The sequence below is a fragment of the Schistocerca americana genome, chromosome 2, assembly GCF_021461395.2.
Source record: "Schistocerca americana isolate TAMUIC-IGC-003095 chromosome 2, iqSchAmer2.1, whole genome shotgun sequence".
NCBI lineage: Eukaryota > Metazoa > Arthropoda > Insecta > Orthoptera > Acrididae > Schistocerca > Schistocerca americana.
Window position 1 is genome coordinate 505,765,342 of NC_060120.1, and position 18,410 is coordinate 505,783,751.

The following is an 18,410-nucleotide window of genomic DNA, read 5'->3' on the forward strand; positions in this document are numbered from 1 at the left end:
GAATACGTTCTCAATATTTTGGGTACAAATCAGCTGTGTACAAACAGAGAGAACCTGTTTTTTCACTCTCCTGCTAGATGTCATATTTGGCATATAAAACGTTTTCGCTTCCACTCTTATGGTCCCGGAGCACATTAGAGTTGTGTGATTTCATTCAAAAACATTTTGTTAGAAGAAAATGTTGCCAATTATCTCAAAATTTCACTGCAAAATATCGAGTGTGTTAGGTTGTAGTAAAATAATACATAAATTTATACATACAGCAGTCTAAGAAGAGAACAAAAGAAATCAACTATATTAATTAGCTTGAGACTTACGTCACCATACATTTCGACGGTTGAATCTTCCACAGGTTGATTTTCAAAGTAGAACCTCTTGATGTCTCGAGCAACGGTGATGCGTTCCTCCCTCTTATCGGGAATGTCGGCTGGCAACAGCCTCTGGAAGTTTGTATTGAGCTGCCGCATAGTTCCCTTGTTCTCCGTCAGTTCTGGTGAAATAAATTAGAAATTCTCAAGCAGTGGACTTTACAAATGACAAAAATCAAGTACTCTTTCACAAAGGGAGACAGAAAATGTACGTGGGAAAGGTTCAGAGAGATGGGAAGATCAAAGCTTGATTTCATCGTTCACAGATAGAGTTCCGAAATCATATATTTAATAGTAAAATATATTCAAGAATTATTGAACTATGTGAAAAGAAAACGTAAATTAGTTACAACCTACGGAGTGCACACACTTTATTCAACATGTGAACGTCACTACAGATATTCGGATTTAGGTTATGACATGTTCGATATGCCTGCCATCAATGGCGATGATGTGGCGCAGACGAACAGCGAAGTTCTGCGTGACCTGCTGAAGCATCGGAACATCGATCCTGTCCATGACTTTCTGAATGGCTATTTTTAGCCCAGCAATGACTTTGTGGCTATTTATATACACCTTGTCATCAATAGACGCCCAGAAAAAGGAGTCGCACGTGTTCAGATCCGCAGAATATGGTGGCCAGTCGAAACCTATCCATGCCAGTGGCCTCTGGGTACCCCAGAGCCAGAATGCGGTACCCAAAGTGCTCCTCCAGGACAGCAAACACTCTCCTGCTTCGATGGGGTCGAACTCTGTCTTGAATGAACCACATGTCGTCGAAACCAGAGTCACTTTCGATAATGGGTATGAAATCATGTTCCAAAACGTTCACGTACCGTTCTATAGTCACCGTGCCATCAAGGAATATCGCACCAATTATTCCATGAATAGACATTGCACGCCTCATAAACACCAGTTGAAGGCGAAGAGACTTCTCAATCGTGAAATGAGTGTCATCAATCTCCCAAATGTGCCAATTTTTCTTATTGAGATATCCATCCAAATGACAACAACAAGGCGCGTGCACGTGCGTATATTAATTTCCATAATGTCCCTTGGCCATCCGTGCAATTTGAATGTCCTAACGCAAAACCGTTCAGAATTTATGAAAATTTTATTTTATATAGTTCCATAATTGGCACCTTATAAGTACAAGCAAAGTAATTGCGAAGAACTACTTCAACCAGTCAACAAAAGAAGAAAGTAAAAAAAATATTTAGGGAAAGACAGGAATATAGCAAAAGCAACTTAAGATTTAAATAAATGGGATGTGCAGGGAGGCCAAGGTGAAATAGCTGCGGAAAAATGTGATGAAATCGAAAAAGAAGTGATCGTCGGAAGAAGTGACCTACTTGTTGAATATGGAAAAGTCAAAATAATCCTCAGTGAAAATAAAGTAACGGCGGGAACATTATGAGTGCAAAGGGAATTCCACTGTTAAAAACAGAAGTGAGAGCGGATAGCTTGAAAAAGTACATTGAGGCTTCTGCAAGAGCGAGCACTTGTTTGGCTACCCAACTGAAGAAGGAATGTGAGTCGAGATGGAAGACGTAGTAGGGCGACTCAAAATTCGAGTATAACAGAGCTTTAACTGACTTGCGATCGTGTAATGTAGAAAGAATAGATATATTTCCTTCTGAATTTGTAATATCAAGAGTGATAAGTGGCAACCAAACGACTTTTCAAATTGATGTAGATAATTTATGGTCCTCTTAACATACCATGAACTTCCGGAAAAATTTCGTCCATACAATTCTGAATATAGGAAGAACACACAGTGCCAGGGCTATCTATCATCAGCTTACTTTCTTATGCAACCAAGTTCGTGACAAGAATATTATACAGAATGAAAAAGAAACTCTGAGAGCTGTTAAATGACAATGAGTCTGGATTTAAGGACGGTAAAGCCACCAGAGAGGCTTTTCTGACGATGCTCTTAATTATGGAACCAAGGCTTAAGAAAACTCAAGACTCGTTCATAGAATTTGTCGATCTAGAGAAACAATGTAAAACCATGCAAGATATTCGAAATTCTGAGAAAAATAGGTGTAATCTATAATGAAAGACGAGAAATATAGAATATGTACAAGAACCAAGGGGGATCAATTAGATTGGAAGACTAAGAATGAAATGCTCGGCTTAAAGAGGCTTTAAGACAGAAGTGCGGTCTTTCGTTCCTAACATTCAATATCTTTAAAAGAAAGGTTCAAGAGTGAGATTAAAACTCAGGTTGAACGAGTATCAGCGATAAGGTCCGCTGTTAACATTGCTATCCTCAGGAAGGCGAAGAAGTATTAAATGATATTTTGAATGGACTGACCAGTTTAATGACTACAGATTACAGATTGTGAGTAAACGAAATCCAATAGAAGTTTTTATTATCAAGCGTACGTCTTAATTTGACGAAGAACTTTCTGAGAATGTAGAAGATGTTTGGAGCACAGCATTGTATTGTACTGAACACCAGAGAAGAGAATCTATGGGTTTAATAAGGGGTGCAGTGGAAGTATGTTGAAAGGTAGATGAGCTGTTAAGGAGTGAGAAGTTTCTTCGCTGAAAAGGCGACGGTAGGGGAAGGAAAAGGATGATAGAACATGTATTAAGAAACCAGGTAATACTTACTAGCCAGTAGTGGAATCTGTATAGAGCATAACCTTCAGAGAAGGACAGACTGGATTTGAACTAACAAACAGTGATACTGTGAGATGAAGACATTGTCTCAGGAGAAGAATTAGTGGTGGTCCGTGCCAATCCGGTCCGAATAAGGATTGTTCAAAAAATTAAAAAACAGACCCAGTAATGACATAGTTATTTCTGATCAGGTGTCTTCATCATCATCATCATCATCATCATCATCATTTAAGACTGATTATGCCTTTCAGCGTTCAGTCTGGAGCGTAGCCCCTTTATAAAATTCCTCCATGATCCCCTATTCAGTGCTAACATTGGTGCCTCTTCTGATGTTAAACCTATTACTTCAAAATCATTCTTAACCGAATCCAGGTACCTTCTCCTTGGTCTGCCCCGACTCCTCCTACCCTCTACTGCTGAACCCATGAGTCTCTTGGGTAACCTTGCTTCTCCCATGCGTGTAACATGACCCCACCATCTTAACCTGTTCGCCCTGACTGCTACATCTATAGAGTTCATTCCCACTTTTTCTTTGATTTCCTCATTGTGGACACCCTCCTGCCATTGTTCCCATCTACTAGTACCTGCAATCATCCTAGCTACTTTCATATCCGTGACCTCAACCTTGTTGATAAGGTAACCTGAATCCACCCAGCTTTCGCTCCCATACAACAAAGTTGGTCGAAAGAATGAACGGTGCACAGATAACTTAGTCTTCGTACTGACTTCCTTCTTGCAGAAGAGAATAGATCGTAGCTGAGCGCTCACTGCATTAGCTTTGCTACACCTCGCTTCCAGTTCTTTCACTATGTTGCCATCCTGTGAGAATATGCATCCTAAGTACTTGAAACCGTCCACCTGTTCTAACTTTGTTCCTCAGGTGCCATTACTGCCAAAATCAGCTGTAATTTTCCTATATGCAGGTGTCGTCTTTGGGAATAAAGTTACTGGTTTTGAATTTATACATACTCATTTTGCTTTGCTTGGTCTTGATGCATTTTCGTATGACCAGTACCCTGTTAGAAGTGCGTGAATCTGTTTCCGATTTATTGGTGCAGTTCGTTTTTATAGCAGATGCACTTGTATTGGATGTCTGTGGCTTTTTATTCCGTCTCAAAACGGACATCACAACGTATGAAATCAGCACAAGGGATTATAGCATCGAAAGAGTTGTTGGGGAGCCTATAGAAGTAAATTAAGTTTTCTTGTATCACGAAATAGCAGGAATGCGTGACTCTGGTGTATGTCATTCATTACTGCTTTCATTGCCAATGGACCAGCTCCAGGCAGTTTAAGTAGAAAGATTTACTACAAAGGATATAAGCAAGTTATATCGAAAACGGATTTCACTAAAAGCATTTGTGATCCTGAGTTACACTGATATTCCGAATCTACATGAGAAGAAGAATAATTCAGTGCCAGAAGAAACTTCCTTCCACTTGCTGACAAGGCAAGGCAATTTCCCTGCTGCAACTGGAGAGGAGGAAAAGGTAGTTCAGTCAGTGACTTGCAAATGTTCGCCTCTCACTGTTAGCAGCTTCTCAAGCTTTTCGGGAAAACAAACAGTATTTTGTTTGTAGATCATATTTCAGTTCGGAATTTGTGTTTGTTGGTTTATCTCCATAAAATAAGCATGTATACATTCTTAACTGAAACTAAGCAGAAGTTACTAAAGAGTATCCATTAGGAGGTTTGTGTGCTGAAACAAATATAAATACATGAACGTGTTATAACATATCATCGAAAATGTCAGCATTGAAATTGACAAACATCGACATGGTACCTAATGCGCCAAATATGAATGTTGAGAGCTCCCTCATGAATGAAAATGCAAAGTGCGTGAGACAGCTCGGTTACTGGTACACTACTGAACAAACAACTAGCCTATCAGATCGTAATAAACTGATTAAACAAAGTTCTTTTACTTAAGCGAAAATGACACGACATGATAAAACTGCCGACTTTAAGGCAACTATCGAAGTCAGTTGTCGTCAGAGTGACCCTTCAGGCTGCCTGATTCAGAACGTAGCAAGTTTTAGAAAAGAATAACAGGGTGACACTCAGAGCAGAAACTCATTGAAATGGACACCGGCCACTAAAACTTACACTCTTATAGTCTGTAAAAATTTATTGTAGGTGGGAGGCAGTTAACAAACAGTAATATATATTTCTTACTTATTTGCTTGAAATACACTCCTGGAAATGGAAAAAAGAACACATTGACACCGGTGTGTCAGACCCACCATACTTGCTCCGGACACTGCGAGAGGGCTGTACAAGCAATGATCACACGCACGGCACAGCGGACACACCAGGAACCGCGGTGTTGGCCGTCGAATGGCGCTAGCTGCGCAGCATTTGTGCACTGCCGCCGTCAGTGGCAGCCAGTTTGCCGTGGCATACGGAGCTCCATCGCAGTCTTTAACACTGGTAGCATGCTGCGACAGCGTGGACGTGAACCGTATGTGCAGTTGACGGACTTTGAGCGAGGGCGTATAGTGGGCATGCGGGAGGCCGGGTGGACGTACCGCCGAATTGCTCAACACGTGGGGCGTGAGGTCTCCACAGTACATCGATGTTGTCGCCAATGGTCGGCGGAAGGTGCACGTGCCCGTCGACCTGGGACCGGACCGCACCGACGCACGGATGCACGCCAAGACCGTAGGATCCTACGCAGTGCCGTAGGGGACCGCACCGCCACTTCCCAGCAAATTAGGGACACTGTTGCTCCTGGGGTATCGGCGAGGACCATTCGCAACCGTCTCCATGAAGCTGGGCTACGGTCCCGCACACCGTTCGGCCGTCTTCCGCTCACGCCCCAACATCGTGCAGCCCGCCTCCAGTGGTGTCGCGACAGGCGTGAATGGAGGGACGAATGGAGACGTGTCGTCTTCAGCGATGAGAGTCGCTTCTGCCTTGGTGCCAATGATGGTCGTATGCGTGTTTGGCGCCGTGCAGGTGAGCGCCACAATCAGGACTGCATACGACCGAGGCACACAGGGCCAACACCCGGCATCATGGTGTGGGGAGCGATCTCCTACACTGGCCGTACACCACTGGTGATCGTCGAGGGGACACTGAATAGTGCACGGTACATCCAAACCGTCATCGAACCCATCGTTCTACCATTCCTAGACCGGCAAGGGAACTTGCTGTTCCAACAGGACAATGCACGTTCGCATGTATCCCGTGCCACCCATCGTGCTCTAGAAGGTGTAAGTCAACTACCCTGGCCAGCAAGATCTCCGGATCTGTCCCCCATTGAGCATGTTTGGGACTGGATGAAGCGTCGTCTCACGCGGTCTGCACGTCCAGCACGAACGCTGGTCCAACTGAGGCGCCAGGTGGAAATGGCATGGCAAGCCGTTCCACAGGACTACATCCAGCATCTCTACGATCGTCTCCATGGGAGAATAGCAGCCTGCATTGCTGCGAAAGGTGAATATACACTGTACTAGTGCCGACATTGTGCATGCTCTGTTGCCTGTGTCTATGTGCCTGTGGTTCTGTCAGTGTGATCATGTGATGTATCTGACCCCAGGAATGTGTCAGTAAAGTTTCCCCTTCCTGGGACAATGAATTCACGGTGTTCTTATTTCAATTTCCAGGAGTGTAATAACAGAGACAAAAAAATCTCCAGCTCCAGTAACATTACTTGTGATTGACCTGATTGCAGAATGTGCTAGTTTGTGGTATAAAATTCAAAAGACACGTTCTTTTTCCGAAGAGATAAGAGGAGTGTATCATCCTGGAATATAGGAATATTTATCTCTAAAATACACTAAGTGGTGTTCTTAAAACCAGAAAATACTTCAGAATTGGTGAATTTGCCATACAGCAAACATTAATTTTGAAAAATACTTGTCATATTTACATACGTAGGAAGATAGTAAATCCAGAAGATGCAGTACCAGTGACTGGTATAGCATCAGTTTATCTAAGTAAACTGTATGCAGATATTCATTGTGAATACACTGGATTTTACAGTGGATAGTAGTAGTAGTGAAGGTAATGCATGAAGTATGAAAACTGGCATCAGAGTTTACTTGTTTCACAAATACACTCCTGGAAATTGAAATAAGAACACCGTGAATTCATTGTCCCAGGAAGGGGAAACTTTATTGACACATTCCTCGGGTCAGATACATCACATGATCACACTGACAGAACCACAGGCACATAGACACAGGCAACAGAGCATGCACAATGTCGGCACTAGTACAGTGTATATCCACCTTTCGCAGCAATGCAGGCTGCTATTCTCCCATGGAGACGATCGTAGAGATGCTGGATGTAGTCCTGTGGAACGGCTTGCCATGCCATTTCCACCTGGCACCTCAGTTGGACCAGCGTTCGTGCTGGACGTGCAGCCCACGTGAGACGACGCTTCATCCAGTCCCAAACATGCTCAATGGGGGACAGATCCCCGCCGATACCCCAGGAGCAACAGTGTCCCTAATTTGCTGGGAAGTGGCGGTGCGGTCCCCTACGGCACTGCGTAGGATCCTACGGTCTTGGCGTGCATCCGTGCGTCGCTGCGGTCCGGTCCCAGGTCGACGGGCACTTGCACCTTCCGCCGACCACTGGTGACAACATCGATGTACTGTGGAGACCTCACGCCCCACGTGTTGAGCAATTCGGCGGTACGTCCACCCGGCCTCCCGCATGCCCACTATACGCCCTCGCTCAAAGTCCGTCAACTGCACATACGGTTCACGTCCACGCTGTCGCGGCATGCTACCAGTGTTAAAGACTGCGATGGAGCTCCGTATGCCACGGCAAACTGGCTGACACTGACGGCGGCGGTGCACAAATGCTGCGCAGCTAGCGCCATTCGACGGCCAACACCGCGGTTCCTGGTGTGTCCGCTGTGCCGTGCGTGTGATCATTGCTTGTACAGCCCTCTCGCAGTGTCCGGAGCAAGTATGGTGGGTCTGACACACCGGTGTCAATGTGTTCTTTTTTCCATTTCCAGGAGTGTAGTTACGTGAAATGTAATTTTTAAAATTGAGTAGAAACAAACTTTTAACCTACTGTGTACGCATAAATGATTTATCAAATATGATCAACAGCAGTACGAGATTCTTCGAAGACGTTGCTATTGTCTGCAGCAAGGCAAGTATATGCAGGAAAATTTAGACAAAATTTACACTTGGTGTACCGATTGGCAGTTCTCTTCAAATGTGAATTAATGTAAAGTAAGCCCCATAACAAAGAGACAGAAATCGATAGCAGTTGATTACGAGATTAGTGGTGAACGGCTTGAGCACCTTACATAATGTAAGTATTTAAAAGCAGTTACAAGAAGTGTTAACATTTGAATGGTGTATTTCTTACTAGTCTGAGAAAAACCTTTTAATGAAAAGTGATGCATTTTTCCAGGAAAAGATCAGTTGTTAGAAATAATCGCGTGAAATCAGTATTAGCGACGTGAGTTTAAGAGTCAGATTTAGTTGAACTATCCTATGAAAATGCAACTGATATTTAAATGGAATCACACGAAGAATTCTAGGGCTTGCAATTCCATTGTTTCGGTGTTTCTTACGAAGTAAGCATGACAACAGACTGTATTCTGTATATGAGGAAAGATTGTACAGGTGAACCGCAGTTCTGCGTACAGTTCTACGGAAGACGTGACCTGAGGCTCCGAGAATAACGCACGTTCCAGATGGAATCCGTCCTCTTCATGCGAGACCGGGCAGGAGTATGGAAGAATGGTGTGCTCTGGATAAACAAGCCGGTAACCTCTGGTTATCAAAGCCGTTAGTTTCGACAGCAGCTGCTACATTTATGGAGCATTAGAGCCAGTGGTTGTCCACTAACGCCAAGTCATCCGTGATGTCACATTTCAACACGAAAACGCAGGATGGCATGTTAACCCTAATGTCGTAATCTAGCTCGATATAAAGGTGTCTGTCTCGCCTTACCAACACTTTCTTGAGATTTCTCCACGTGAAAACATCTGGCTGTGTATTGCTGGGAGATAGATTTACCGCAATGGACACTCACTACGATTGATCGACTATGGCATAGGGTTGATAAAGCATGGAACGACGTAAGGGTGTCATCCAAACTCAGTTCGACTCGGTATGTAGTCGGGTTAGAGCCATTGCTGCTGCCAGAGATGGTACCTATGTGTACCAAGTTTTGCGTCCCTTACATCATGGGACCACGTACAGATTTAATCAAGTTCTTCCTGCCATACTGTATATGCAAAATAAGTAAGATTTCTTTATTTATTATTCCTCGTTCTGTTAAATACAATGACCAGCCATGTACAATATATTGACGGCAAACATCACCTATCCAGCGATCCTTGTTAATGATTGAAAGGATCTGCACATCTTTCCATTCACTTCCCAACCTTCGTTGATGCAATGACTTTAGACAAATTACGTAAATTTGTGTAAGGAAAATAGTAGTTCCTCCCTCAGATACAGCTCTGCAATCGTCTGTTGACAGAGCTCTCACTCATCTTCTTTTTGCACTTATCAACTACAAGTATCTTCCCACATTTCGTGTAATAACAATAGTTAGTCGAGCGGCGACAGATTTGTTGTACTAGATCGATGTCTAAGGCACCTTGTTGGATCCGTATGGTACGGAAGATAATTGTAGGAAACTACTGTAAGTGCAGTGTAACAGGCATTTTATTCTTGTACAACGTTCTGAATAGGTAGGATTACGGGTTCCTTCCCTTCCCCAAATAACAGAGAGACGTAGGCTGCTTTAGGTGACTATGACTAGAACGAAAAATGATTCACAATCATTTAGTGGAAGCACATTTTACGGGCTTTTGTAAGTCATGTAACGAAAATTAGACATGACAGAGAAAACGACCACTGTCAACAGTATCAATAAGAAGAGTCGAATACCAACGACTGATTTGTATACAAACGTAAGGTTCAGTTTGTCCTTCCGGAACATGTCATTTTTCAGATCATAAATTAGAGTCTATGTATTCAGGAGTTATGTCGGAGGCGCCGTGTATACCTACCTCGGATGAACAGTTCCTTCGCGAGATCAGACACCCAAGATAGTGGGCACTTTGTTGAACTTGCTACTCTTCAAGATTTCCATAGGACTCCGTGTGATGATTGCGTCCTTCACGCTGTTCGGTTCTGTGGTTCCTCTGAACTGTCACCCGTGAAGCCGAGGGACTGTGCAAGGCGAAACGTCCTGTCCGTAATAGGAGCCGACACCAACTCCAAAGACGCCACGCCACTTTGACAGATAACCTTGTGGAACAAACCTGCAAAAAGCGAACATATGAAACAAAAGATCACGTTACTGAACAACTTTTCATTAACGCATAACTCATGAAGTGTGGTCTCTCAGACCGCGTGGAAATTATCGAACGCTTTCCTAGGCCAGTTCTAGGGGAATGCTTCCATGCTCCCACAACCATCCTTATATCGCCAACCCCATGATGTATTATATCAGTTGCGTTACCTGCTTCTTTGTTTGTTGTTGACATGCGTTTCTGACGCGTGTTGTGATCTCCTGGACCGCGCCTCGTGAATTACGTACCTGTTTTCTTGAGTTTAATACAACACGTGTTAGTAGGAATGTGTCAGTTACAACGATCGTAAGCTTCGATAAGTGTTAATCGTTAGATATATGAAGATGTCAGTGATATAGATCAAGAAACAGAACAAAAAGGCGATTTCACAATAGGCAGTTGTCACACTTCTGCTACCGAACAGCACGATGATACAGAGGCAGATCTTCAGGACAGTTGTGATGCGGATGTCGGTATCTCTCCAATAAAGTACTTAAGGCGTTGGTCAAAACCAAAAGTGCTCTGAGTGATGATAAAGAAAAATTTAAATCCCAGAATTGAATGTCAATTTTGCAGACTTTCTTTTTGTACCTATAGAGTGCTGTTTTTTCTGCTAATTTAAACCCTGGAATTTAGTTTTATGTGGATATTTACTTGATACAGAGCTACTGCAATGTTTCAGATAGTGAAATTCGGTTCTCTAACAGTTCCTTTATGTGCGCTATTAAAAAAATAAAAAATTGAAGAAAACACAAGAAATGCATTACTTGGTGTGGTAAAAAGCAAAATACTGCAGACATTATTTAGTGCAATAATGTCAAAAAGGAATAATTAAACGACGCTTAAATTATTGCAGATATAGGTATTACATAACCTAAATTAATAATTTGAAATCATTTATGCCGTTATTCTTACATTAAACATAAGGGTCTTATAGACTCCCATCTCATAGAACACGATACGGAAAAGTCATCTATTGAGTTAAGAGTTAACGTATGTCCGACTAAAATTCCCTTGAATGTAATATTAAGAACAGTAGATTGAAAGAGACTCATGATGCTGTTCATTTACTATCGCTTGAAAGTAACAGCATGAAGTATACTGGCGGACATAGATATGCTGGTAGGGCATTTGCCAGTGAAAGACAAGTGTTTCTGATTCGAGTCCCAGTCAGGCACATGGTTTTAATCTGACAAGTCATGTCGGTCACTGCCTGTTACAGAATGAACATTTGCTCTCCAAGATATGTTCTGTTAGTCACTTTGAGCATGAAAGACAACAATCCAGCAGATTTAATGTACGGGTTCCTGCCATGGAGAGTCTTGATAGAGAGTACTACTGTAGTCATGGGAGATTTCTTAGACGTGGACAAGTTTACGAGTTGAGTATCTGATGATCTCAGACTCTAGACCTGGAGCTCTAACAGTGACAAAATTGACCTGGACGTACGAGTATCCCCACATTAAAAATGGCTCGACGCGTACATCTGCCGTCGTCTTTGTTTCATTGTTGTTGTTGTGGTCTTCAGTGCTGAGACTGGTTTGATGCAGCTCCCCATGCTGCTCTATCCTGTGCAAGCTCCTTCATCTCCTAGTACCTACTGCAACCTACATCCTTCTGAATCTGCTTAGTGTATTCATTTCTTGGTTTCCCTCTACGATTTTTACCCTCCACGCTGCCCTCCAATACTAAATTGGTGATGACTTGATGCCTCAGAACATGTCCTACCAACCAATCCCTTCTTCTAGTCAAGTTGTACCACAAACTTCTCATCTCCCCAAACCTATTCAATACCTCCTCATTAGTTACGTGATCTACCCAACTAATCTTCAACATTCTTCTGTAGCACCACATTTCCAAAGCTTCTATTCTCTTCTTGTCCAAACTATTTATCGTCCATGTTTTATTTCCATACATGGCTACACTCCATACAAATACTTTCAGGAACGACTTCCTGACACTTAAATCTATACTCGATGTTAACAAATTTCTCTTCTTCAGATACGGTTTCTTTGCCATTGCCAGTCTACATTTACGTGCTCTCTGCTTCGACCATCATCAGTTATTTTGCTCCCCAAATAGCAAAACTCCTTTACTACTTTAAGTGTCTCATTTCCTAATCTAATTCCCTCAGCATCACCCGACTTAATTCGACTACATTCCATTACCCTCATTTTGTTTTTGTTGATGTTCATCTTATATCCTCCTTTCAAGACACTGTCCATTCCGTTCGACTGCTCTTCCAAGTCCTTTGCTGTCTCTGACAGAATTACATTGTCGTCGGCGAACCTCAAAGTTTTTATTTCTTCTCCATGGATTTTAATACCCACTCTAAATTTTTCTTTTGTTTCCTTTACTGCTTGCTCAATATACAGATTGAATAACATCAGGGAGAGGCTACAAACCTGCCTCACTCCCTTCCTAACCACTGCTTCCCTTTCATGCCCTTCGACTCTCATAACAGCCATCTGTTTTCTGTACAAATTGGAAATAGCCTTTCGCTCCTTGTATTTTACCCCTGCGACCTTTAGAATTTGAAAGAGAGTATTCCAGTCAACATTGTCAAAACTTTCTCTAAGTCTACAAAGGCTAGAAACGTAGGTTTGCCTTTCGTTAATCTTTCTTCTAAGATAGGTCAGTATTGCCTCACGTGTTCCAACATTTCTACGGAATCCAAACTGAGGTCGGCTTCTACCAGTTTTTCCATTCGTCTGTAAAGAATTCGCGTTGGTATTTTGCAGCTGTGACTTATTTACCTGATAGTTCTGTAATTGTCACATCTGTCAACACCTGCTTTCTTTGGGATTGGAATTATTATATTCTTCTTTGTTTCATACAAGACACAAAATTATTGGGAGAATATTGTTTTGAGTTCACTTGATTACGGCTTTTAGCTGTAGGAAATAAGTCACAGTCAGATTGAATATAGCGTGTTTACCGAGTACGGATGACCCAGTCTAGCTGTACCACCACTACTTATGACTGTACACCACAGTGGTACAGGAAGCGTAGATAACCGCCAGACAGCTCATAAAACTTCTTGAACGATCCATATCTCACCGGAGATGAAAATAAGTACTTACGCCTAGATTATGAATCGGCTGTAGGTGAGATGTTTTCAAATTATAGCTGCTGGGAAATAACATGAAACTTTAAAAGTAAACGTTTTATTTAAAAGTTCCTCGATATTTAATGAATGCAAGGGAAAATGGCAAACAATTGCATTAGGGCACTGAGACAGCTTCCTCTCGTAGGAATTGAGAGTCCTAACAGGTGTTTGCTTTCTTCACTGTCTTGGAATTGCACTTTTGGTGTCCTGTCATTCTCGTAACACACGCGAAACGCACCAATTGGCGTCAGAATCTTTTCTTATGCGGAACAGTTAAAAATTATTACCATACGTTACCGACAAATTGAAAACGTAGTGCTATAGAGAGGGGTCTTGAATCGGTTAACATTGGGTTCCCCACTGATAAATATTTTTCACATTGTGGGGTTGGGTTCCCCACTGATAAATATTTTTCACATTGTGGGGTAGGATTTCTGTCTTCTACTGTGATTTACGACACAGTACTAACTCTGTAAGATTTCACAACATTGGCGTTTGATCATCTTTCAGCACTGCGTGAGTAAGTGCGACATGAACTCTTGGATGTACTATCAGCTGATGCGTTCTGTGCCGGCAGTGTACCAGAGCGTATGAAACTTTCTGATTAAAAAACAAGTAGGACAAATTATTTTCATTTCCGTCAATGATCACAAAACCCATGGTCCTGAGAGTGTCCATTCCGTTCAGCAATAACCACCTTTACGTCTCGGTGCTGATGCGCTGCTTAAGTTTGCAGAGCATTTTGATATGTCACAAACCAGACATGGCACTACGTTTACAAGCTTTGATATGGTCGTGGATAGTGATCCAGGAAGTGTAGAATAAAATATTTCTATATCTGTCAATGATTACAAAACATCTGGTCCCGATATACCGGTTTCGGCCAGAGCAATGTCTGACTTACGATTGTAAACTGACGCAGCAAATCATCACCGATATCTTAAGAGGGTCATTTCTCACCGAAACCGATAGTCTCAGGTCCAAACGTTTTGTGATCATCGACGGAAACATACGAGATTTATTCTATACTTCAGAGTAGTACTTGCAACCTATGTCCTCCATTATTTGCTGGATGAATTCCAATCTCTGCGCTCCTCTACAGTTTTAGCTCTCTACAGCTCCCTCTGCTATCATGAAAATCATTCTCTGGTGTCTTAACAGATGGCCTATCATCCTGTCCCTTCTACTTGTCAGCGGTTTCCATATGCTCGTTACCTCTCCGATTCTGCGCAGAACCTCATAATTCCTCATTAGTCCACTCAATTTTCAACATTCTTCTGTAACACCATATCTGAAACGCTTCGATTCTCAACCGGTTTTCCCACAGTCCATATTTCATCACCGTACAATTCTGAGCTCTAAACGACATTCTCAGAAAATTCTTCCTCAAATTAAGTCCTATGGTTGATACTAGTAGACTACTCTTGGCCAGAAATGTCCTTTTTTCCAGTGCTAGTCTGCTTTTGATGTCCTCCTTGCTCCACCCGTCACAGGTTATTTTGCTGCCTAAGTAGCTGAATTCCTTAACTAGATCTACTTCGTGACCATCTAATTCTGATGTTAAGTTTTCCGCCGTTCACATTGATGGTTGGAGTGCTGACAAGCGAGTTTCAGATTATCTGCGTATCCAGTAAAGCTAGCAACTGCTGGGCTATGCATGAGGATCGTATCCACCTATACCGCATCAAAACAGCCTGAAGATGACGTAATGAAGCGTCGAAACGGGTAGCGACAAAATAAAATAAAATCATAAGGACGGCTGTAGGATAGTAAATGGCCGTCGTCCCAGTGACGTCCTGCTAAAAAGGATGGACATACCAAAACACTTGATTCTTGATCGTCCACATTTATTATTCCATCTTGGCTGTTGTACATGTTGTATGTTATCTGCCTATCAGCATAGCTTACTGCTGTTATTCTCAGAATTTCTAACATCTTGCAACATTTTACATTGTCGAATGCTTTTCCCAGGTCAACAAATCCTTTGAACGTGTCTTGATTTTCCTTTGATCTTGCTTCCATTATCAACCACAAATACAAATATTTCAAGAAAACAAAAGCAAAACAAACAAATAAAAATAAAAAAAGAAAGAACAGCGCTCCTGCGTCAGAATTGCCTCTCTGGTGCTTGTTCACCTTTCCTAAAGCCAAACTGATCGTCATCTAACATATCATATATTTTATTTCCATTCTTCTGTATATTATTCTTGTCAGTAACTTGAATGCATGAGCTGTTAAGCTGTTGCGCCATAATTCTCGTACTTGTAAGCTCTTGGAGACTTCGGAATTGTGTAGATGACATTTTTCCGAAAGTGAGATGGTATGTCGGCATAATTCCTACACACCAGCGTGAATAGTCGTTTTGTTGCCACTTCCGCCAATGATTTTAGGAATTCTACCGCAATATTATCTATCCCTTCTACCTTATTGGATCTTAAGCACGCCAAAGCTCTCTCAATGTTTGAGTCTAACATTGCAGTAGAAATCTCTTCTAAATTGATTCCTGTTTCTTCTTCTATCGTATCAGACAAATCATTCCCATCATAGAGACCTTCAGTGTACTCTTTCCACCTATCCGCTCTCCATTTGACAGTGGAATTCCAGTTACACTCTCTTAATGTTACCACAATTGCTTTTAATTTCACCAATGTTCGTTTTGACTTTCCTAAATGCCGAGTCAGTCCCACTGACAATACTTTCTTTATCGATTTCTTCTCATTTTTCATGCAGCCATTTCGTCTTAGCTTCTCTGCACTTGCTATTTATTTTATTCCTCAGCGACTTGTGTTTCTGTATTCCTAAATTTCCCTGAACGTTTCTGACATTCCTTCTTTCGTAGATCAACTGAAGTATTTCTTCTATTACCCACGGTTTCTTCGCTGCTACATTCTCCGTACATTTGTTTTCATTTCCTTCCTCTTTGGTTTCCCTTTTCAGAGATGTCCATTCCTTATTCCTTTTCAACTGCATTGCCTACTGAGCTATTCCCTATTGCTGTATATATTAACCCAGGAGAACTACAAGAGTAAGTAGTCAGTCCTCAGTATTTCTGTATTCCACTTCTTTGTGTGTTGATTCTCTCTGACTAATCTCTTAAACTTCATGGCAAATTGAAACTGTGTGTCGGACCGAGACTCGAACTCAGGACCTTTCCCTTTCGTGGGCAAGTGCTCTACCTTCTGAGCTACCCAAGCACGACTCACGCCCCATCCTCACTGCTTTACTTCTGCCAGTATCTCGTCTCCTACCTCCAAAACTTTACAGAAGCTCTCCTGTGAGCCTCGCAGAGCTGTGAGGACGGAGTGTGAGTCGTGCTTGGGTAGCTCAGATGGTAGAGCACTTACGCGCGAAAGGCAAAGGTCCCGAGTTCGAGTCTCGGTCCGGCACACAGTTTTAATCTACCAGGAAGTTTCATATCAGCGCACACTACACTGCAGAGTGAAAATCTCATTCTGGTAATCGCTTAACCTTCAGTTTACAATTCGTCACTAAGTAATTGTGATCTGAATCTGTGTCTCCTCCAGGGCACGTCTTACAATCCAGTATCTGATTTCGGTGTCTCTGTCTGATGTATAATATAATCTAACTGAAATCTCCCGGTATCACCCGGCCTTTTCCAACTATACCTCCTCCTCTTCTGGTTGTTGAGCAGAGTATTCGCTATTACTACAAGAAATTAATTGCAGAGCTCTGTTAGTCTTTCCCATTACTTGTCCCAAGCCCATATTCTTCTATAGCCTTTTCTTCTGTTCCTTCCGCTACTACCACATTCCAGTCCCCCATATTACATTTTCATCTCCGTTTATTCACTGTATTTCCCTTTCAATATCTTCATTTACTTTCTTTATCCCTTCATCGTCAGCTGGTTGGCTGTCGATTCTGTTAACAACAGATTTATCGCTGAAATGTTCACAGTAACACACTCTGCACCGTACGATCCTATTCATAACGAATTCTACTCCCGTTATATCATTTTCTCCTGCTGTTGATAGTATCCTGAGCTCATCTGACCAGAAATCCTTGTCTTTCTTCTATGTTACTTCACCGACTCCTACTATATCTCGATTGAGCCTTTTCTTGCCCCTTTTCATATTTTCTACCTTACCTAACACGTTCAAGATTCTGACAGTCCACACCGCAGCTCGTAGAACGTTATCCTTTCGTCGTTTACCCAATCTTTTTATTATGCTCACCTTCCTCTTGACAGTCCCCTCCCGGAGATCCGAATGGCGGACTATTCAAGAATCTTTTGCCAATGGAGAGGTCCTCATCACACTTCTTCAGTTACAGCCCACATGTCCTGTGGATACAGATTATGTGCCTTTAATGCAGTGGTTTCCCTTGCCTTCTGAATCCTCTTGCCGTTGATCATTTATGATTCTTCCACCTTTAGGGGCAGTTTCCTAGCCCGAGGACAAGAGAGTACCCTCAACCTCTGTCCGCTCCTCCGCCCTCTTTCACAAGAGCGTTGGCAGAATGAGGGTGACCATGAGGTCATGCCGGAAGTCTTCGGTCACCAATGCTGGTTATTAATCAAAATTTAAACATTGGCGAGTTTTGAACTGAGGACGGAGGATGTTTTGATTTCCAACCAAAGACACTACCCCTTTTTTTGTTCTTGTCAGGATGTTTTGGTACTACCATGACACTTCCGTAGACCGTAGTGAAATCATCATGTAATATAAGCTACAATTGGGAGAAAAAATTAATAATGACAAGAGAATAATAAATGAATGGAGAAAGGAGAAAACTGAGAACATAGCAGAAAAACCAAGCTCTCATGATATGTATCAACAATTGTTATTACAGAGTTTTTTATATTTTAGTAATTTTTAAATTTTTTTGTTTGTATTTTATATATATATATATATATATATATATATATATATATATATATATATATATTAATTTTTTATTTCGAATTCTAAATAGAAAATTACTACTTCATCTATACACTTTTACAATAGAACTGGAGCGCCGCTGAGTCAAAACGCAAAACAAATCAAATAGGGAAGCTAGA

At 42.0% G+C, this 18,410-nt stretch overlaps 1 protein-coding gene across 1 annotated transcript in view; it reads right to left on the reverse strand.

Annotated features, from left to right (window-relative positions):
- LOC124594130 (bile salt-activated lipase-like) overlaps positions 1-18,410 on the reverse strand; it is a 59,920-nt gene that overhangs the window by 17,890 nt on the left and 23,620 nt on the right. Inside the window, 3 exon segments of the mRNA XM_047132487.1 lie at positions 318-490; positions 3,868-3,929; positions 9,997-10,136. Coding sequence (XP_046988443.1) covers positions 318-490; positions 3,868-3,929; positions 9,997-10,136 — 375 coding nt within the window.